Source organism: Monodon monoceros, unplaced genomic scaffold, assembly GCF_005190385.1.
Source record: "Monodon monoceros isolate NGI ecotype Baffin Bay Population unplaced genomic scaffold, NGI_Narwhal_1 Super_Scaffold_2, whole genome shotgun sequence".
NCBI classification, from domain to species: domain Eukaryota; kingdom Metazoa; phylum Chordata; class Mammalia; order Artiodactyla; family Monodontidae; genus Monodon; species Monodon monoceros.
Genome location: NW_021703776.1, coordinates 63,776,279 through 63,800,596, shown reverse-complemented (window position 1 = coordinate 63,800,596; position 24,318 = coordinate 63,776,279). Strand labels below are relative to the sequence as shown.

Sequence of the window (24,318 nt, the reverse complement as noted above, 5' to 3'; positions counted from 1 at the left end):
TTATTGAAATGACAAGAAAAATGAATATCTGTATTTTATATGCTTTAACGAGTCTGTTTATAAAGTTTCTTTTCTTCTTTGGCCTATGAAATTCTGTGTATCCATACATGGTCAAATACAAAGACGACGGCAACATATGGAAGAAATCCAGAAAACATAACTGTAAACTAGTGCCATTCATAGGATCCAACTGTATCCTATCATCTGGTTTTGCAAGTATCCTCATGGGATCCATGGAAAACAAATTAGTTCAAGTCCAGGAATTTCAAACTTTTCTTAAGAAATCTATTCCAAATGGCCACTTTCCCATGCACTTTACTTAAGCAGGTCACATCAGCATATTTTATGGCATCAGAGTTCCAAAAGAATGAATCAAGGGCACTTTCAACTGAGTTTCTCTCTGAAAAATAAAACTAAAGCCTATTTTATTGTCTATGTATAATTAATTAATTAAGGGCTCTTTTGGATTCCTAGATTCCAGAAACCCACACTTTCTTCTAATATTTTCAGTTTTTCAATCTGAGAGAAAGAAAAAGTCAAACTTTCACTGTTTATACAGCTTCAGTTCTTCCATTGTTGAAAGACTATTAAACACACTACACTTTTCTAACTTAATGTTTGAGTCATTTTTAAAGATAAATAAAAAGTGTTACTTAATTAACTATATTAAAATTTGAGGAGAGGGTTAAAATTTTCTGTCAGTTTACCTCCAACTATACTTGCTCAGGAGGTAGCATTATAGCCAAAACTCTGCAGAGACTTGAATAGTACATACTTGAACAGCCTGTGATATTCCACTTAGCTCAAACACAAAATCTATTTTGATTATTTAATAACTCAAAAGACAAACATCATCTTAAACACTTATGTTCAACAAGAAACTTAAAGAGGCAATGACCAACAGAATAGTTATGCTTAAAGACTACTTCCCTCTCATCAAGACCCAGAACTAGCTGAAAAGAAACTTGATCTGAAGATTCTAATTCTGCTTCCACTCTCTGAACCACTACACCTCATTCCCTTGTCTCCTTACACTGAGATCTTAATTCCCTTGTCCCTTTCATTTTCTATTAGCAACCTCCCCTCCCAAATCCTTTCTTTCCCTTTCCAGCTCAGATACCTTTCCATAAAATTCATAAACTTCGACAGGAATTTCCATGCCATATGATGATCCTTTTACTTGTTCCTTCATCTCATGCCTCTCACAGTATGGCTTTTATTTGCTCCTTCAACTCATGTCCCTCCCAGTATGGCTCTTCCCAAGCTCTACCTTACAATCTCTGCCACCGTGCTCAGCAAAGCACTTGATCTCCGCTGGAAGAGGAGAGCACCCCCAATTTGTTGTTGCTATTTATTATTTACTCTTTAAAAATTGAAGTATAGTTGATTTACATTGTTTCAGGTATATAGCAAAGTATGTATGTATGTATGTATGTGTGTGTGTGTATATATTCAGATTCTTTTCCATTATAGGTTAGTACAAGGTATTGAATATAGTTCCCTGTGCTATACAGTAGGTCTCTGTTGTTTATCTATGTATAGTGGTGTGTATACGTTAATCCCAAATTCCTAATTAATCCCCCCCCCTTCCCCCTTGGTAACTGTGAGTTTGTTTTCTAAGTCTGTGAGTCTGCTTCTGTTTTGTAAACAAATTCATTTGTATCATTTTTTTAGATTCCACATAAGTGATATCATATGGTATTTGTCTTTCTCTTTCTGACTTACTTCACTTCGTATAATAATCTCTAGGTCCGTCCATGTTGCTGCAATGGCATTATTTCATTCTTTTTTATGGCTGAGTAATATTCCATTGTGTGTGTGTGTGTGTGTGGGTGTATACACCACATCTTCTTTATCCATTCATCTGTCAGTACACATTTAGGTTACTTCCATGTCTTAGTGCTGCTGTGAACACTGGGGTGCATGCATCTTTTTGAATTAGAGTTCTCTCCAGATATATGCCCAGGAGTGGGACTGCTGGGTCATATGGTACCTCTATCTTTAGCTTTTTAAGGAACCTCTATACTGTTCTCCATAGTGGGTTCACCAATTCACATTCCCACCAACAGTGTAGGAGGGTTCCCAACAGCATCCCCAACTTGTTTGAAGCAACACTGAATCTTCCCTCCTGTTCAGTGGAATAGATCCCTTTTCTTCCTAAGGCTAATTTCTCAATCTATGCTGGGGATTTGACCAATTTCCATTTTAGAGTCATTTTGACAACTATTTAGACTATTTCCCCTGTAACTTCAATCTCTTATCTCTTACGGAATGATTCCCCATAGGATACAAACATTCTCAGGTCTTTTTTGGAAATAAAAACCAAACCACTGTCTCTGTCCCCTACACTCAACCTCTAGGTATTCCCTCTCATCCCTTCCTTCATAGCTCTACCCCCATCTTCACTGCCTCACAAATCACTTCTCAATCCACTGTCATCTTCCCCTCTATTCCTACTATTTCACTAAAATATACTTTGCCAAGGTCACCTATACCACCCTATAGCAGCACCTTTCTCACTAAATCATAATTGTTTGCTATATCCTTCATATGACTGTGACATCCTTGAGAACTCTGTGTCCATCATCCTTATAGCCCTCAAACCTGGTAAAAGACATCTGTTTTAGATTCCACATAAGTGATATCATATGGTATTTGTCTTTCTCTTTCTGACTTACTTCACTTCGTATAATAATCTCTAGGTCCGTCCATGTTGCTGCAATGGCATTATTTCATTCTTTTTATGGCTGAGTAATATTCCATTGTGTAATATTCCATTTCAATCATCTGTTCTGTGTATGACTGGTTCAAAAAACTATCAAAACGGGACCAACATCAACAGGAGAGTTTCCTAATTGGACTCTGTAAAAATGTTTCAAGGAGTCATAAGATGTTATCTTAGGGATAGGATTCACTGTTTTCACTTCTTACCTCCAAAATTTTTGTACCCATTTAATCTAAAATAGTGATTTATTGTACTTCACAGACCAAGAAAAAAAGTTTTAAAGGGGACCAACATAAGGCTACCAACAAAGAACTTGAAAAAAAAAAAACTAGCACTGTCATTTCACAAAAGAAACTGAAATGGATTTAGTCTCAGAATAAAGGACAGTCTTTCCCTAGGAGACAGTTGGCAACCTTTTGCTGACATGAAATAAGATATATTTTCAAATATAACAAAATTATAAAATTTGCTACCATATATACAACATTGTATGTAATATTTTTCTTAAAATTTTTGTTAATCTGAGCACCTATATTTGAGATTGGAATATGAAGTAGAGCTCAAGTGTTCAATTTTTTCTATCACTTTATTTTAATCAGTCTATTGGGAAAATATATATATATATGAATGAAAGTGAAAGTAACACAGTGCCATTTCATTCAATTTGAAATATTCTGAAAAAACTAAGGAAAAACAATTCTCTCTCTTACTTTCTTCCCACAGAGATAGGATGAAACCAGTCTGCAGCAGTCCAGAAACACTACAGAGGAGTGGTCCACGAAGTACAGTACCCAGACTGGCAGCTGCATAGTTTAGGAACTTATTGGAAATGCAAATTCTTTGGGCCCTGTCTCAAACCGACTAAACAGAAAACTCTGGGGAGGGGGACTCAACAATCTGTTTGAGCAAGGCTTCCAAGTGATTGTGATACACACTGAACTTTGAGAACCACTGGTATAAAGAACAACAGGACTAGAATGTCAGCTCACATTTGGAACTGCACAGCTCAGGTACCTAAGGCCAAAGATAGGAGGTTGGGAATTAATCTCAGAAGACTTCTATCTATTACTGAAAGTTCACTCAAATCAGAACCACTAATATACTGGAAACTCAGAATCATTTCTCTGCTCAGAGTAGATGGTTTCTCCTTCCTTCCAAGACTGTGAATGTGAAGGAATTTCTTCTTTAAGATATAAGCCTCTTGTAAATAAATAATGCTTAGGGAAGAGATTATGAAATTGTGGTCTTTATTAAAATTTCACTCCCTATTTGCCACATCACAGGATGTTTCTTCTCTTCTTTTTGACAGTTGGAAGTGTTCCAAAAAGGCTTCAGGTCAGGGAAAGTGCAGATATTTGCCTTCTGAAACTCAGGATTGTATGTTTTTCCTGGTCTAATATGTCTGGGCTGAGATGTAATACTTCTGGATCACTCTTCACTAAAAGAATTTAAGAGCTTCTAAGAGCAGATCATCTACTAGATTATCAAGCTTGGTGAAAAGTCAGTCAACTGTAAAAAAAAAAAAAAACTACATTCTATTCTCTAACTACACTGAATGACTAGGAACATGTCATGTTCTCTCCTGGGTAAGTGAAGAAAAGAGTTCAGATGATCTTCATCTTGTTTCCAGTATATCAAGGAATACCTCCATGGTACAGTCAGGAAAAAGGACTTCTCTGGGATTCTAATCAGGATCAACCCAGTTCTCAACTGTTAATGTCTCACTTTTGGTAAAGGGGGGAGATTTAACAGTAGTACACAAGCCTTTGTCTTAAAAATCTTACTAGAGATACCCTTAGTCCTAATTACTCCTTTGTTTTCAAAACAGGGAGAGCTAGGAAGATATTCACAATAGAAGAGGACACTTAATGTTATCTTAAAAAGGAAGGCAAAGTGAGCTTAGACAGGATTATTTTGGAGACAGACCAATGTAAATAGAATTCTGACAAACTGAGAGCCTCTCCCACCACCTTTAACAGATGGCAGCCTGGGAGAAATTATCTGCAAATGACTGAAATGTAAGGGACTATTACCTAGATAAGACACTTCTCCAAATTAAGAAGGAAAAGATAAGAAATATTAAGATTGTCAAAGCACTCAGTGAAATCTGAACAATTAATGAGTATAAAAGACATGTTCCATCTCATAAGAAATCAAAGAAAATAAAATGACGAAATGTCTTTATGCACACACACATGCACAACAGAAATGAGTACTTATGTCCACCAAAATATATATACAAGAATATTTATGTTAGTCAAAAAGTGAAAGCCCAAATGCTTATCTACAACAGAGGATACACTGTGATATATTCATGCAGTGGAATATTATGCAACAATGAAAAGAACTACAGGTACACAACATGAATAAATACCACAGACATAATCTTCAGTGAAAGAAATCAGACAGGAATATACCTAAACGAAGTTCAAGAACAGACAAGATTAATCTATGGAGATAGAAGTCAGAAAGGTGTTTAATTTGGGGGTGGGTATAATACTGATTGAGAGGAGGCATAAGGAAGCCTTCCAGGGTCCTAGAAACATACTATATCTTAATCTGGCTGTGGTTAACTGGATATATGAATACATATATAAAAACTCATCAAGTTCTATGCTTAAATTTGTGCCCTTTTAGTACACAAATTAAACATCAACTTAAAAATTAAGGGCTTCCCTGGTGGCACAGTGGTTGAGAGTCCATCTGCCAATGCAGGGGACATGGGTTCATGCCCCGGTCCGGGAGGATCCCACATGCCACGGAATAGCTGGGCCCATGAGCCATGGCTGCTGAGCCTGCGCGTCCGGAGCCTGTGCTCCACAACGGGAGAGGCCACAACAGTGAGAGGCCCGCGTACAGCCAAAAAAAAAAAAAATTAAATTAAAAAAATTCTGCTCAAAACAAAAATAATCAAAACTTCAAAAAAGATAATCAAATTTAAAATTTCAAAAGACTCTCAAATTTAAAATTATTCCACTTAATCTATGATAGTGTTTTATAAAACTTCACAGACCCAAAGAAAGATAAACAAAACTTCAAAGACCCTCAAAGTTTGAAATATCCCAACTAAACACTAAGTCTTATAAATTTTTAAAACTTGTTTGTTCAGCCATTCAACAAACATGGGATGCTAACATGTAACAGATGCAGTTCTAGGAACTTAGCTTGCAGCAGTGAATAAAGTGAAGTTCCTACCCTTATAGAGCTTACACATTTGGAGCCTGGGGTGGGAATCAGAAGGAGTTTATAGGGTGGTCAGGAAAGGGCTCCTAAGAAAGCAACTTTTAAGCAGAGAACTGATGAAAATTATGAAGCAAGCGAGAAACAGAAGTGGAAGGCCCCTGCGGTGGAAGTAGGAATAGCCTGTTCAAAGAACAGCAAGGAGGTTGGTTTGGTCAGAGCAGAATAAGCCAAAAGTGGACAAGTGTAAGAACTAGGTTGGGGGGAGGGGGAGTAAAACAATCTCTCATTGTTTGAGCAAATACTTTGTTGCAGAGCATGTTAAACTAGATTTCTATGTGATGAATTCCTTAGACTGCATGTGCCAATACTTTCACCTGTTCAGACACTAGCAAAAATCACTGCATTGGGTGAATCAAGAGAACTAGAAATATTGTCCATTTGCCTTTATTAAACAAAGCAAAATAAAACATGGTAAGGTACAAAACTTTTATGAGTTAATTGGCTTCCATCATCCACCAAGCAGTTTACTGGAATTTCAAGCCTAGTCCTACAGTCAGTCAATACCCTCCAGAGTCCAGTTTAAAAATTCAAATCTAATAAGCAACAGCAAACATTACGTATGCACCATTTGATATTTTAAAAATAAAACAAACAAACAAAAAACCACTTCTCTTAAGTATTCCTTACTAGCCAGCATCAGACAGATCAGTCTTATGACCTAATTTTCTGGGTTTTTTTTTTTTAAACTAAACTTTCATATATTACATAACTATGAAGTGATGACTTCACTGATCAAATCATTTTGTCTTCATTTTGTCTAAATTGCCTAACTGGGAAAACTATCTCCATATGTAAGGTTTTTAAAGGAAAAGGCAATATAAATCAAAGAAAACTGACAACTTGTTGGACCAAACATTATTAAAAAGAAAAGCTAATCCACTTATTAAGAAATGGTTAATCTGTTAAAACTAACACTTATTAAATGTCTACAGTATAGAGATAGTACAGTTGATACACTACAGACTAAACCAGAGTGCTTAGATTTGTATCCTAGTTCTGGTACTCTAACTACATGATCTTGGCATATCATCATCTCTGTGCCTCAATTTCCACATCTGTAAAATGGGGAAAAGAATACCACTTACCTCATAAAGTTACTGAAAGAATTAAATAAGTAAATGCATCTAAAGTGTTTGGAATAGTACCTGGAAGATGTTAATGACTGTTGTTTTATTATTAATCTAGACCTGGAATTATGCTATGTGCTAAAACTACAAAGAGGACTCAGAAAATTTCCTCACCAGCAGTAATCACCAGGAACACCACTGGCAGATACGTGACCATCAATATTTAACAGATATTTTACAGTAAATATACCTGAATTTAGGAATCTACACTGTGGGGTTCCCTTAACATTTCTACATACCTAGTTACTAATCCTGGATTTAAATACTTAAATTAAGAAAGCTAAAAGTATATTTTCTTGCTTAGGGTTAAAATGTTGAATACATCACAAAATAAGCAATGCAGTACAGTATCAAGTTTTTATCAACAGAACACATATTTGCAGGTAATTTGAAATCTCAAGCTCCAGGAAGGATATTTTAAAAATTCCTGGGCATCCCTGGTGGCACAGTGGTTAAGAATCCACCTGCCAATGCAGGGGACACGGGTTCGAGCCCTGGTCCGGGAAGATCCCACATGCCGCGGAGCAACTAAGCCTGCGCACCACAACTACTGAGCGTGTGCTCTAGGGCCCGCGAGCCACAACTAGAGAAAGACCATGCGCAGCAACGAAGACCCAACGCAGCCAAAAATAAATAAATTAAATAAATTAAAAAAAAAATTTTTTTAATTCCTAAAACAGAGAAAACTTTAAAAAGGAGAAATAAAATATCCAGCTCCAGAGTCACTGCCTCAATAAAACATGCTCCTGCCAGAACTGTTTACTCCACTTCTCTTCTGCTTCTGTGCTGCATCAATCCATCAACATTTTTTCAATCAATAGTTTAGAGCGGTGCTGCCCAACAAAAATGTAACGTGAGCCACATAATTTTAAATTTTTCAGTAGCCACTTCAGAAAGTAGTAACAGGTGAAATTAATGTATTTTTATTTAGCCCAATATAACCAATTATCATTACTGCAAAATGTAATCAATAGAAAAATTTTTAATGAAATATTCTTTTTTACAAACTAAGTCTTCAAAATCTGGAGTGTATTTTATACTTGCATAACATCTCAATTTGGACTACCCACATTTTAAGAGCTCAACAGCCACATGTGGCTACCAGCTACTGTACTGGACAATGCAGAGCTAGAGAGTCTAGCACTTCACTATATGGGCCAGCAACATGAGCATCACCTTGGATTTTGTTAGAAATACTGAATCTCAGCCCACCTCAGACCTACTAGAACAGGAACTGAATTTAACAAGCTCCCCAAGTGATCTGAATATACACTAAAGATCGAGAAGTACTAAATTAGACCACACATAGCTTGTAAGCCTTAACAAATTGCTATTGCCATTCAACTATCATGTGGTATCATGCCACTCACTAATACAGAACACTGTATTTAAATAATAATGGCTTCCACACGAATCATGTTTTCTCTATGCTGTCCAAAAGAATTTTCTGCAATGGTGGAAACATATCTGTGCTGCCCCAAATGGTAGCCACTTGCCACATATGACTACTGAGCATTTGAAATGTGACTGGTACAACTGAGAAAGTGAATTTTTAGTTTTATTGACTTTTAACTCATGCAAACTTAAATAGCTACTACATATAGCAAGTAGCTACCATAATGCAGCATAACTCCAGCTGTTACTACATCCCACTATACTCTCTAGGAGGGTCCTCAAGACAAACTTATAAGGTTCTAATCAAGAAAATTCCTCTAATTACCTGCACTTCTCTCAATAAATCAATCTCTCTTTTTTATCAGCAACCATGTTTTACCACTTTACATTGGCTAAGGTCAAACTTGAAATCTACCTCTACAGAAATATAAGTTATAGAATGTGTTTTGTATCCGTTAACATTACCCCACCTTATCATCAGTTAACAATATACATACCTGTACAGTCTTTTTTATTCTATGGGAAGGACCTGGATACTCTGGGGAATACAAATCTGTGAGGAATAATGAGTTGATTAATGTTGACTTTCCCAGTCCAGATTCACCTAAAAGAAACAGAGGTGGAAATCTGTTAAACTCAGCTACCTTATCAAGCTTAAATATTCAACCAATGCTATAATCAAACTTGCTTTTATGCAAGTACTTCTTAGTGGGACAAGGAAGTGACATTAGAAATTATACTATAAAGGCTCTCTATTAGAATAAATTCTTTGCCCTCATTTTCTTATCTATCAAATTAGGCTCATGTTTCCAAGGATTTTTACCTTTATAATTCTACCATCTGTGTTCGTTAAAAGTAATGTATCTGTAGTCACCATTTTTAACAGTAATGTATTCCTAGAGATGAAAGTTAGTCATGAAGGAAAACATCCCAGTTGGATTATATATTGCTGCTTCAGTGAAATAAAAAATAAAAGTATAAACGTTTATTACAGACAATGAATGACCAAGGAAACAAATCATGCAGCTATAAAAAGTAGAAATCTGCTGATAAAAAGAAGAAAAATTAATCACAATGCATCTTAGTACAAAAGTGAACCACAAAAAAAATACTTCCAATTTACCCATATACCAATCAGCTTAAGTATAAAGGGTACTTCTCTATAAACCAGACTCCAAAAAGCATGGGTAATTACTTTTTATAAAAATGCTCCTGCCTGAAGTAGGAAAGGAGAGAGGTAAGACACCATTTCCACTAAGATTCACATACTCTTCTCTGACCCTTCATGTCAAGTCTAGTACACCATACCAAATGTACAGATATTTTTTACTAAAATATAAACAGCTTCAGGATATACAAAATACAAAGTTAAAACAGATTAAAAGTCATATAATAATTATCAATTAATATGGCACCAGGTTAAAGAATCTAGTTATTGTTAATAGTTCAGTGAGTTTAATAGGCATCTTTAGCCTAAATAACTGATAGCACAATATTAACCTTACTATTTCTATTTATAGGTTGAGTTCTTTTGATATTGGCTCTCAAGAAAGGTAAGAACCGGGTGACTTCCTTGGTGGCACAGTGGTTAAGAATCCGCCTGCCAATGCAGGGGGCACAGGTTCGATTCCCTAGCCCGGGAAGATCCCACATGCTGCGGAGCAACTAAGCCCGTGCGCCACAACTACTGAGCCTGTGCTCTAGAGCCTGTGAGCCACAACTACTGAGCCCATGCACCACAACTACTGAAGCCCGTGCGCCTAGAGCCCGTGCTCTGCAATGAAGAGTAGCCCCTGCCCACTGCAACTAGAGAAAGCCCGTGTGCAGCAACGAAGACCCAAAGCAGCCAAAAATAAATAAATAAAATTTTTAAAAAAAAAAGAAAGAAAGAAAGGTAAGAACCATTGTAGGTGGTCTGGGCTTACTCCCTTTGAATGAGGGAGAATATCCTTTTTTCTAGACATAGAAGTTTCTAAGTCATGGGAAAATAAGTTATAGGTTCCCCATACCTGCTTCTTTCTAAACTCTTAAACCTTGAATAAAGGAGGAAAGACTAGAATAAAACCCAAGTACTTGGGGATAATCAGAAGTATCTACAATATTTTCATTTAGAAGCAACCCTGCCCTTGAACCATTGCTATAAAACTCCTCACCAAATCCTCCTGGGTTGGGACACACAGTTTTCGAGGCACAAGCCCGCTGTGTCCCCCTTTGCTTGGCAAAGCAATAAAGCTATTACTTTCTACTTCACCCAAAACTCTGTCTCCAAGATTCGACTTGGCACCAGTGCACAGAGGCTGAGTTTTCAGCATCATTCCCTCAAACAAGAAGGAACAGAGCAGACTTTACTCAGATAAAACATTCTAACCTCTTTGGGGCTATCAGAAGGACTAGTGTTGCCTAACTGGGATTTCAGGTTGGAGAAGCACTGGGCATCACTGGTTAAAGTGCAGGAGGACTACAGATGCCTGGAGCAAAAAATTATGGGTGGAGAGACACAACAGACCACCTAAGGCCTTGAGGAGATGCTGAGGTAAAACTCCTTGGAGAATTAAGACATTCAAAAGAAACCATGTATGCAGGGGAAACTGAGAAAGCCACATACAGGCTCAAGCAATAAACATGCTCAGAAAAGTTGTGAAAAGGCATTAAACTTTCACTTTAGGCTGGATCTCTAGGTTCAGAACATGCCCAGCTAATCATCAGACATCTGCCCTGACATATGACCAAGTCTGCAAAGACAGGGCAGGGTGAGTTTTTTCAAATGCATATTTTTCAACAACAACAAATCACAAAGCATTCAAAGAAACAGAAAACACAGCCCATAAAAAGGAACAAAACAAAATCCCAGAAACCATCCCTGAAGCAGCACAGATAGTGGACTTGCTAGATGAAGACGTTAAAATAGCTGTCTTAGAGAAAGATAAACATCATATCTCTTATATGTGGAATCTAAAAAACAGGGGGGTACAAATGAATTTATTTACAAAACAGAGATAAGAGTTTTGTAGAAACAAAGTAGAAAACAACTTATGGTTATGGGGGTCAGGGGGATAAATCAAAAGACTGGGATTTACATATATACACTACTATATATAAAATACATAACTAATAAGGACCTACTGTATAGCTCAGGGAACTTTACTCAATACTCTGTAATGGCCTATATGGGAAAAGAATCTAAAAAAGAGTGGATATATGTATAACTGATTCACTTTGCTGTACATCTGAAACTAACACAACATTGTAAATCAACTATACTCCAATAAAAATTTTTTTTAAATAAATAAATTTAGGGACTTCCCTGGTGGTCCAGTGGTTAAGACTCTGCGCTCCCAATGCAGGCGGCCCGGGTTCAATCCCTGGTCAGGGAACTAGATCCCGCATGCCGCAACTAAGAGCCCACATACCACAACTAAAGACCTGGTGCGGCCAAATAAATAAGTAAATAAATTTAAATAGCAAAAAAATAATAATAATAAATTAAAATAGCTGTCTTAAATATGTCCAAAGAGCTAAAGAAAACAATGAACAATTAATGGAAATCAGGAAAACGACGTAAGAACAAAACCAGAATTTAACAAAGAAATAGAAATTGTGTAAAAAAACCAAACCAAAACAAAACAAAACAAAAATTCTGGAGCTGAAACACACAATTGAAAAAATTCACTAGAGAGGTTCAAAAGCAATTGAGCATGTCTAAAAAAGAATCAGCAAACTTGGAAGACAGGACAATTAAAATTATTGAGTCTAAGGAGAAAAAAGAATGAAGAAAAACACAGCCTAAGGGATCTATGTGGGACACCATTTATTTAACTATTATATATAGTATGAGAGCTTTAGAAGGAAAAAGGGAAAGGGTCAAATAGATTATTTGAAGGAAAAAAAAATGACCAAATTTTTTCCCAATTTGATGACAGACATGAATCTACAAATCGAAGAATCTCACTGAACTAGTAGGATAAACCCAGGAACCCGCACTGAGACACATCGTGATCAAACTGATAAAAAACAAAGACAAAAAGAGAAACTTGAAAGCGGCAAGAGAGAAGCAACATATCACATAGAAGGTATCATCAATAAGATTAGCAGCTGATTTCTCAGCAGCAACTCTGGAGACCAGAAGACAATGTGATGATAAAACTGTCAAATGAGAATTCTATATTTGGCAAAATTGTGCTGAAAAGCTGAGGTAGAAATTAAGATATTTCCAGATAAACAAAAACTGAGGGAATTCATTATCACTACACATCCTCCACAAGGAATGCTGAAGGGAGTCCTTCAGTTGAAATGAAAGAACCCTGGACAATAACTCAAAGCCACATAAAGATCCCCAGTAAAGGTAAATACATGGACAAATATAAAAACTGGTGTTATTATAATTTTGGTTTCTAACTCCACTTTACATTTTCTGTAAGACTTGAAAGACAAATGAATAAGAAATAATTAGAAGTCTGTGTTATTGAGTACACAATGTTCAAAGATACAATTTGAGACATCAATAATAAAAAAAAGTATGTGGGGGCTGTATATGAGTAGTTTGTATATGTAATTAAAATTAAATTGGTATAAATTCAAGTTAGGTTATTATAATTTAAGATTTTATATATACTCTTTATGATAACTACAAAGAAAGCATCTACAGAATATACAAATAAGGAAATGAGAAAGGGAATCAAAACGTGATGCTACAAAACATCAACTAAACATAAAAGAAGGCAGTAAAGGAGAAATGATATATTCAAAAGCTGTAAGACATACAGAAAACAACAAAATGACAAAACTAAGTTCTCCGTTACCAGTAATTACTTTACATGTACATGGATTAAATGTCTTAATCAAAGGCACAGATGGCCAGAATGGCTAAAAAAAAACCCGATCCAACTGTATACTATCTGTAAGATCTAAAGACTTTAGGTCTAAGGACACACACAAGTTGAAAGTAAAAGGATAAAAAAGATATTCCATGTAAGCAGTAACCAGAAGAGGTGAGATGGCTATACTTGTATCAGACAAAAGAGACTTAAGTAAAAAATTGATACAAGATGCAAATTAGGATTTATTATTAAAAAAGGGTCAATTCATGAAGTGGATATTATTACAGAATTATAAACATATATACACCAAACATCAGAGCCTCAAAATATATAAAGGAAACACTGACAAAATTTTGAAGGGGAAAATAGACAGTTTTACAATAATAATTGGAGAATTCAATACTCCACTTTAAATAATGGATAGAAGAAACAGACAGAAGATAAATTAGAAAACAGAGGACTTGAACAACACTATAAACCAACTGGACCTAATAAACATAGACAAAATACTCCATTCAACAACACCAAAATACACATTTTTCTTATGTGCACAGGGAGTATTTTTCAAGACTGACCATAAAACCAAGTACGACTTCATAAACTTTTTTTTTTTTTTTTTTTTGCAGTACGCGGGCCTCTCACTGTTGTGGCCTCTCCCGTTGCGGAGCACAGGCTCCGGATGCGCAGGCTCAGCGGCCATGGCTCATGGGCCTAGCCGCTCTGCAGCATGTGGGATCTTCCCGGACTGGGGCACGAACCCGTGTCCCCTGCATCGGCAGGCGGACTCTCAACCACTGCGCCACCAGGGAAACCCGTAAACTTTAAAAGATTTCAATCATCTTTTCCTATCACAACAAAATGAGACTCGAGATCAATAACAGAAAGAAAATGAAAAAATTAACACATATAAGGAAATTAAACAATACACTCAAACAGCTAACAGGTCAAATAAGAAATCCCAAGGTAAATTAGAAAATACCATGAAAAAAAAAGAAAATGAAAACACAACATACCAAAGCTTATGAGATACGGAAAAGTCGCTTCTAATAGAAAAATTTGTAACTGTAAACACATACATAAAAATGAGGATCTGAAATCAACAATCTAACTTTACAACATAAGGAACTAAAAAATAAAGAACTAAACCCAAAACCAGCAAAAGAAAGGAAATATTAAGGTTAGAGAGGAGATAAATAAAATGGAAAACAGAAAACAACAGAGAAAAATCAACCAAGCCAAAAGTTAGCTTTTGGAATAGATCAACAAAATTAACAACTCTTTTAGCTAGACTGATTGAGAATAAAAGAAAGAGAAGATTCAAATTACTAAAATCAGAAAGTGTGGATATTACTCCCAATTTTACAGAAATAAAAAAAATTATAAGAGAGTACTATTAATAACTGTATGTCAATAAACTGGATAACATAAATGAAAAGGACAAATTCCATAAGATAAAAACTTAGAAACAATGAGGAATTAAGAGAACACATACAGTGAAAGGCAAACAGGCCTCTCAGATACTGATAAAGTGATTAAAAAATGGAAATGATCTAAATAATTAATATGGCTGATTTTCAAAAAATACAAAAGTTCCTACCCAGAGAAAAAACATATTTTTCAAATACCTATGGAGCACTTACATAATCAGATCATGTTTTGGCTATAAAGAAAATCAATCAGTACTGAAAAACACAGAAATCTACAGATCATATTCTCTGACTACAAGCAGTGAAATTATAAATTAACAACAAAATAACACAACCCATTTGCCCACTTAGACATAAAACAGTATCTCCCCTCAACTCTTATCTGAAAAACTACTCAAATACAAACAAAATGAGTAATATATACAAAAATCTAAGATATATGACTAAAGTGGTGTTCAGAGAAAAACCTGTGCCTAATTAAGCCTAAAGAAAATAGATCAACCTTCAGACTGGCTCTTGGAACTGTAAACCAGTATCGCTTTTCTTTTTTTTTTTTGAGGCAAGGAGTAATGACTTTATTCGAAAAGCTGGCAGACCAAGAAGATGGTGGACAAGGGTCCCCAAAAATCCACATTAGTTTGGTCTGAATGCCAGCTCCTTTTATAGAACAGAGAGGGGAAGGAGGTGAGGAAGTAAAGTAAAAAGGCCATAAGCCTTGCAAATATCTCCTAGAATGGCCAGCCTCCGGGAGCAGATGTGTTAATTTCTTCTTTTCTGCAGCAATTCATAGGCAGACAGGGTCAGGATGTTTCCCTGAACAAAGGCACTTTGGTTTAACATTCAGACAGCGGGTCAGGGTCCCGAGGCAGGTCATTATGTATGATTATAATAACAAAAGCAACAAAAAGCAAAGGTTAAATAAACTCAAAGAAACAGATCCAACAAGGAATCCGATTTAGCTCTTCCCTGGTATGGAAACTCAAGGAAAGGGTAATTGGAAGCTCCGATTTTACAGCTGGTGGGTCAGAAAGACCTGGACTTGTGACTGGTGTCTGAAGTGGCAACTGGGGGAAGGGGGCAGTCTTATAGGATTGAGCCTTTAACTTGTAGAATCTGATGCTATCTCCAGGTAGATAGTTTCAGAATTGAATTGATTGTAGGAAACTCAGATGGTGTCCGAGAATTGCTTGGTGGTGTGTGGACTCCTGCCCCCATGTTACTGAACTCAGGTTTGGCTGCTCACTGCTCAAAAGCTAATACTTTTGAGAGACAAGTGCTGGTAGGAATGGAAAGGTTGCTTTATGCAAGAGACTGGCAACTTGTGTCCAAAAACCAACTCCAAAGATTCTGCTCAACCATGAAAGTTTTTAAAGGGAGACTCATTAGCGGAGGGGGTCAGGGTCATTATTATCTTCCACTGTGTGCAGACTTTCTTCTGACTGGTTGGTGGTGAGGTAACAGGGTGGCATTCCAGGAATCTTGGGCTCAGCCTGAAGTTACCATCTTCCACCTGGGTGGGAGCCTTAGTTCCACAGAAGAACTCAAAGGTATTGCTGTGTATATTCCTTGAGGAGGCACCAGGACCTCGCCCCATCGTTGCACTATTGTTTCTTTCTTTTTTTTATTCAAACAGAAAGTCACAAAAACTATAATCATCCTCATCAGTTCACTCAGTCCCATGTAATTAATTTTTTTTTCATCTTGATCTTTTGTTAGCACTTTTCCATCAGAGTTCTGAAAATGCTTATTCATTCAGTTCAGCAGTACAGTCAGTTACCAGAAACATGTACTTGTCAGAGTCTATTCCATGAATTCCTTGAAGATGAAACCCTTTTACAGGAACATTTTTGCAAAAGCATCAGAATACACCCAGAACAGTCTGTAAATGACAGAAGACTTAAAAATGACCATGGTTAAAGATTTGATGAAAGTTCATAATAAGGCAATTGACAAGGAAATTTAGTTATTTCTGAGATATACATTTTAGAGCAATAACTAGAATTATGACTTATAACATTATACCAGAACATATAAGATTTTTAGAAATTTCATGTAATGTCTGAAACACTTATGTTAACATATTTCCAAACAAATAACCCAAAAAAAGTTTAGTAATTAGTTGTGTTTTTTTTTGTTTGTTTTTCTATACTGCAGGTTCTTATTAGTCATCAATTTTATACACATCAATGTATACACGTCAATCCCAATCGCCCAATTCAGCACACCACTATCCCCACCCCACTGCAGTTTTCCCCCCTTGGTGTCCATACGTTTGTTCTCTATATCTGTGTCTCTGTTTCTGCCCTGCAAACCGATTCATCTGTACCATTTTTCTAGGTTCCACATATATGCGTTAATATACAATATTTGTTTTTCTCTTTCTGACTTACTTCACTCTGTATGACAATCTCTAGATCCATCCACGTCTCAACAAATGACTCAATTTTTATGGCTTTTTATGGCTGAGTAATATTCCATTGTATATATGTACCACATCTTTTCTTTATCCATTCATTTGTCGATGGGCATTTAGGTTGCTTCCATGACCTGGCTATTGTAAATAGTGCTGCAATGAACATTGGGGTGCATGTGTCTTTTTGAATTATGGTTTTCTCTGGGTATATGCCCAATAGTGGGATTGCTGGATCATACAGTAATTCTATTTTCAGTTTTTTAAGGAACCTCCATACTGTTCTCCATAGTGGCTGTATCAATTTACATTCCCACCAACAGTGCAAGAGGGTTCCCTTTTCTCCACACCCTCTCCAGCATTTGTTGTTTGTAGATTTTCTGATGATGTCCATTCTAACTGGTGTGAGGTAATACCTCATGGTAGTTTTGGTTTGCATTTCTCTAATAATTAGTGATGTTGAGCAGCTTTTCATGTGCTTCTTGGCCATCTGTATGTCTTCTTTGGAGAAATGTCTATTTAGGTCTTCTGCCCATTTTTGGATTGGGTTGTTTGTTTCTTTAATATTGAGCTGCATGAGTTGTTTATATATTTTGGAGATTAATCCTTTGTCCGTTGATTTGTTTGCAAATATTTTCTCCCATTCTGAGGGTTGTCTTTTCATCTTGTTCATGGTTTCCTTTGCTGTGCAAAAGCTTTGAAGTTTCATTAGGTCCCATTTATTTATTTTTGTTTTTATTTCCATTACTCTAGGAGGTGGATCAAAAAAGATCTTGCTGTGATTTATGTCAAAGAGTGTTCTTCCTATGTTTTCCTGTAAGAGTTTTATAGTGCCCAGTCTTACATTTAGGTCTCGAATCCATTTTGAGTTTATTTTTGTGTATCGTGTTACGGAGTGTTCTAATTTCATTCTTTTACATGTAGCTGTCCAGTTTTTCCAGCTCCACTTATTGAAGAGACTGTCTTTTCCCCATTGTATACCTTTGCCTCCTCTGTCATAGATCAGTTGACCATAGGTACGTGGGTTTATCTCTGGGGTTTCTATCTTGTTCCATTGATCTATGTTTCTGTTTTTGTGCTATGCTATCGCTTTTCTGAGGAACAATTTGGCAGACTATCACAACTTAAATGCACATGCCTTTTGACCGAGCAATTTTACTTTTAGAAATGTACATTATACAAGCTTTTATACGTGTGCCTAAAACTTCAAGGAAATTAAGCATTGTTTAATTGTCCATCAACAGTAGACTGTATAAATCATGATAATCACACAGTACTGAATACCCCATACTCTGAAGAATGAGTTACTTTATGTACAGACATGAATAAAAGTATAATATATTAAATGATAGGGAAAAAAACATTCACAGAATAGTATTTACAGCACAGTACCATTTATATAAAAAAGAAATCTACATGGGAATGACTAGTGTATATAAAATTATAGAAAAATGCCAGAAAACTTTTAACAACTTAATAATGCTTGTTACTAGAGAAGGGACTGGAACTGAAGGAGGGAGAAAAAGGGACTTCACCTTACTAAATGTCTTTAGAATTTACATCTTTTAGAAAATAAAAATGTTTATATTTATAAAATTTTCTTTTTTGGGGGGAATAAACATGTGAGACATTTGAGAACACAATAGAAGGGTAAGGTTGACAACATAATGATTCTAACAGGTACTAGCCTCAAAATAAATAAAAAGAAATGTTGGGGCTTCCCTGGTGGCACAGTAGTTGAGAATCTGCCTGCCAATGCAGGGGACACGGGTTCGAGCCCTGGTCTGGGAAGATCCCACATGCCACGGAGCAACTAGGCCCGTGAGCCACAACTACTGAGCCTGCGCATCTGGAGCCTGTGCTTCACAACAAGAGAGGCCGCGATAGTGAGAGGCCCGCGCACCGCGATGAAGAGTGGCCCCCGCTTGCCGCAACTAGAGAAAGCCCTCACACAGAAATGAAGACCCAGCACAGCCAAAAATAAATGAATAAATTAATTAATTAAAAAAAAAAGAAATGTTGACTGCAGGGAAGTTATGCGGACATTAAATTATTAATTCCTACCTATCTTTAGTAGAGTGATATTTACTTCCAAACCAAAATGTCAGATATCCTATAATCATAATACAAAATATAGTAGCTTTGTCCTAATACTCTCAAAGTGACATAACTACAATAGATTCTTGCTCATTGGCTTTAGTAAACGGAAAGCAATAGCGTTGCTAATGAAAATAACTGAGAGTTAAATTAATCCCATCAGCTCCAACTCTATCTACTTAAAGAATCTGTGGAAACAACCTCAATCAAGTTATTTATCATTATTATTTAAGAATAACAAAATTCAGAATCACACATCCTAGCTTAAGAAAACAAAATTATTCAATAAATATAAACAGAATACCTATCTGTAACATTTTCTATTTCTTTATAATTAACATAATATTTTAAGATGTTAAATGATCCAAATTAATGACACATTTATTTTACTTTGAAATGCACTATAAACGTTCTGCAACAAAGTCATTATCATTCCCTTATTTTACTGACTTTAAAAAGGAAATAACTGGAATTAAATTTTTTTCTGTCCTCATTAAAACAAAATATTGTTAACACAATTTAAGATGTTAAATACTTTATGAAAATTATAAAATAAGAGTAATTAACTAGAGTCTAATATTATACCTGTAGTTTAACATTATCAGCAGGTTAAAATAACCCATTTCCTCTTTATCTTTGAAGTCTAGCCCATGAAACCCATGCCATCATCATTCAAGAGTATTACACTTCAAGCCTAAGAATGAAACAGTCATGAAATGTTTGTTCATAAGGTTTTGAAAAAAGTTAGATCACTATTTATAATAAAGTCACGTTCCTTTAGGTCTTTGGGATTATAAGGGCTCTGAGAAGTCCTACAATTAAAGAAACTGCTTATCTTTTTTTTTTTTTTTGCTTATCTTTGTTTTACCCAGCACCTCCTCAATTCTATAGCCTTAGATCATTTCCACCAACCCCTTGAAATATTTATTAATATCTGACACATGAAACACACTGAGACATTATACCATATAATTCTTTGGTAAATTATTTTTCCTTAACCATATATAGTTATAGCAACTGATATAAATAATACTGTATTACTGTATTAGTTAAGTAGAAAATTCATAGGCAGCTTAAACCTTGAGGATTTTTCCTTTGTATATTGCACATAAACACTTAATCACAGACACTCCTCTGCAGTTCTATCATTAGCAGCTTGGGAAAACCCATTTCATTACACAAATTGTGTAATGAACACATACAATGTGTTCTAAATCATCCTGCTAAATTATGTAGAGTTTCAGAACATTAGAACTGGAATAATCCTTAGAGGTACCAGAACAGCAGTGTTCTAACTCCTAGTCCTCAATTCTGCTCTTCATGTAAATCTGCTTCTAAACGAATTCTCTTGATATTTCTCTACTGGACTCTCCCACTGGGCAGTGGCTTTCCAACTTACTTTACCACAGTTTACAGTTAAAAGCAAACAAACAAAAAAACCCCAAACACACATTTTTCATCAAAACTCCGTATACACAAATATATAGGTATACTTATCTGTACTGTATAAATGTATGTGTACAAATTTACAACTTTCATGAAACAACAGTCTTGCTAAGCAAAATGCAGTCTATTTTCTAATCATTTCTATTTTTCATTCTTTTAAATGATTCACTAAATTGATTTAATGATCCAGCTTGGGAAAAAAAAAACCTGCCAAGGAGCAAAAAAGGTTTAATTCAGATGAATAATCTCATCCCAACATCCTATAGCTTTTCCATTCCAACAGCTATCCTCTGATGGACTATTACAATTGATAAAAAGCAAAGACATAAATTCATTTTATTATTTATTGAACAGCTGCTAAATGCTAGAACTGGGGACATTTTGCCATCAAAAAGTGTAATTTTGTTGAGAAACAAGCTATAGTTACAATTAAACAAAAAATACAGTAGGAATACATAAAGAACACCTAAGTACAGTTTGAAGGAAATCAAGGATGGCTTCACAGAGCAAGCAAGCAGCATTTTACTGAGACATCCGTAGGAACTAATCAAGCAAACCAATGAGCACTTAAGTAATGCTAAAATGTGGAACAGTTCTTTTAAAAAGATAAAATCTTCAACCTCTCGTTTACAATTTGAATGAACAGGAAAGAAAATACAGAAGGATAAATAAGCTTAGAAGTAAGAAATAAAATAATTAGTATTAGAGAAGTAAAAGGCATCTAGTAAGAGCTAATAGGTAACTGAATATAGATTTAACTGGATAAAAAACTACTAAAATAAATAAAGGCGTCTACACAGACTGTTTCACAGGAATCAAGGTTTTTCACTTCTCTTAGAAAAATGAAACTAGGGCCTCCCTAGTGGCTCAGTGGTTAAGAATCCGCCTGCCAATGCAGGGGACATGGGTTCGAGCCCTGGTCCGGGAAGATCCCACATGCCGCGGAGCAACTGAGCCTGGGCGCCACAACTACTGAGCCTGCGCTCTATAGCCTGCAAGCCACAACTACTGAGCCCGCGTGCTGCAACTACTGAAGCCCGGGCACCTAGAGCCCGTGCTCCACAACAAGAGAAGCCACCGCAATGAGAAGCCCACGCACTGCAACGAAGAGTAGCCCCTGCTCGCCACAACTAGAGAAAGCCCACGCGCAGCAAGAAAGAACCAACACAGACAAAAATAAATAAATAAAATAATTTTAAAAAATGTTTTAAAAATTAAAAAAATAATAATCAGAGATGTCACATAAATAACTTCAGCAAAATACTTAAACATCATGTCTTTATTGAAATGTACATAAAAGCAAGTACAAAAATCAATTCTATTAACAAGAATGCAAGCTACCCAGCTAAACCTTATTTATAATGAGAAAAGAACAAGTTTTTTCCCCCTAAATTCTCTCTGCTTTGGCTAAATTACTTCTTTGAAATAAAATTCATATAACATAAATTTCACCATTTTAAATTGTACAATTCAGTGGTTTTTCTATATTTATAATGTTGTGCAATCATCAGTGGTTAAATTACTTTTATTACTAAAAGTAAAATAAAAATACAGAGCTCAGGGAAGAAAATTTTAAAATATTACTCAAAGTATTTCAAGTATCCAACATATCTTAACTGCAGGCTTAAACATAATTCCATTAAATGCCCAACAGCTTAGATACAAAATGGCCAATATTACTTTCAATTTCTTCAACTAACTCTGGATGTTATTATCAATACATCACTTCAAACACCAACAAAAAGGTGGGAGAAAATTATCTATGACTGTCATTGTATATCCTATCACTGACTAAATACCTCCTAAACTTTTACTAATAAGTCATACACAAAAACACATTATGATAGGGCTTCCCTGGTGGTGCAGTGGTTGAGAGTACGCCTGCCAATGCAGGGGACACGGGTTCGTGTCCCGGTCTGGGAAGATCCCACATGCCACGGAGCGGCTGGGCCCATGAGCCATGGCCACTGAGCCTGCGTGTCCGGAGCCTGTGCTCCGCAATGGGAGAGGCCACAAGAGTGAGAGGCCAGTGTACCGTAAACAAACAAACAAACAAAAAAAACCATTATGATAAACTTTGAATCCCAAAAATGCCTAAACCACCATATTCTAAGCTCCCTTCCACCTAAAAAAAAACAGAAATGCCAGTGCCACTAAAAACATTTGATATATGTCGAATACATTATGACAATAAAGAAAACCTCTGCTACAAAAATTTAGCAAAGCTTAATATTATAAAAATGATTGAACTGTGAATTTTATCTTCAAAGAATCCAAAATAATAGACTTAATGCCACTTGTTTTTCAAAATATTTTCTGGTCAGATAAAGCAATCTACAATCTTTCTGAGTTCTACCTGTTTGAAAGATTCTAGTAAAATCAAGATTTTAGAATTAACATTTTATTCTCAGAGCAAAAATTAAGAAGCACACAAACGATTTTCAAATTCCAAGCCCGAATAGGTTTGACACTTGCTGAATTAGAGACCTAACTGTCTTCATTATTTCATATGTCTGACACTGGGTTTTAAAGTAAATTTTCAAATAAAGAGTCAAAATCAAGAATTCCAATCTTTTTATCCTGGAGGCAATGAAGGTCTTCAAAATTTAGGCTAGCCTACCCTTCCAGCCTTATTTCCGACTATTATAAAGTTACCATTTCGGGGTCAGATCCTAAAATCAACATGCAGTGCAAATTAATATTGAACTGCCCCCAAATATATCATCCATAATGCACAATTACATATAAACTGACAACTTGTTTTTCTTCCTGCACTAAAGCAGATACCTGTTTCTTTGATCACATAAGAAGTAACTAGTTTATATTAAGGCACCTAGACTAACTCAGCAAGGTGAGATGCTCATGATATAAAAGTATGTGGAAGCTGAAAATGACTGGGGGAACAGAGAATTCACCTCTTCCACCATGCCTACCCTAGCACAGGCACTCATTCCAGTAGAATGGCAGAAAAAATTGCTTGCACTATTTTACTCTAAAATTCTCATTCATTTCCTCTTTCTCTCTGTCTGTCCCTCTGTCTCTTTTAATTTTTTTAGGGAAAACAATATCTAGTTGGAATCATACAATTTCAAGGCATACTGGACGCACTCTACTGAACTCTGCACTATATCCAGTATTCCCAAATAAGCCTCTGCATAGTGCCTAAGAACACACCAGACTGAGAAACAGACCAGGTTTGGTTCTGGCATCTGCTAGCAGTGTGACCATGGGCAAGTAACCTAACATCTCCATGCTTCAGTTTCTTCATCTCTAAAAAGGAGATAACAATAATATAATACTTACATCATAGGGTTATTGTTAAGGACTGTATGAGTTACATAATAAAGTATCAGTATTTTATGTACTTGAAATATTCCCTGGCACATAATAAGTTATGCAGGGTTTGGTTATTGTTTTCCCAACTGGACTGCCCGCTCAATGTCTATCCCAATTCTATTCTTCAAAAATCTGCCCTAATACCTCCTTCTCAAGTAAGGCAATAATAATTCCAACCAGGGAACCAGGGAAAAGCTCTCCTATACCTTTACACATCTATGGCTCTTAATTTTTGTATGACTCTACTAACTTATATTTACTTACTAAAAATGTTACTTATCTTTTTATGTATACT

General features: G+C 35.9%; 1 protein-coding gene across 3 annotated transcripts in view; it reads right to left on the bottom strand.

The window, feature by feature from the left end:
• The window catches only part of SEPTIN7 (septin 7), a 102,805-nt gene that overhangs the window by 37,990 nt on the left and 40,497 nt on the right, over nucleotides 1–24,318 (bottom strand). For all 3 annotated transcript variants that reach the window (XM_029233162.1, XM_029233161.1, XM_029233164.1), the window contains one exon: nucleotides 8,988–9,094. In XM_029233162.1, coding sequence (XP_029088995.1) covers nucleotides 8,988–9,094 — 107 coding nt within the window. The remainder of the gene's footprint in view (nucleotides 1–8,987; nucleotides 9,095–24,318) is intronic.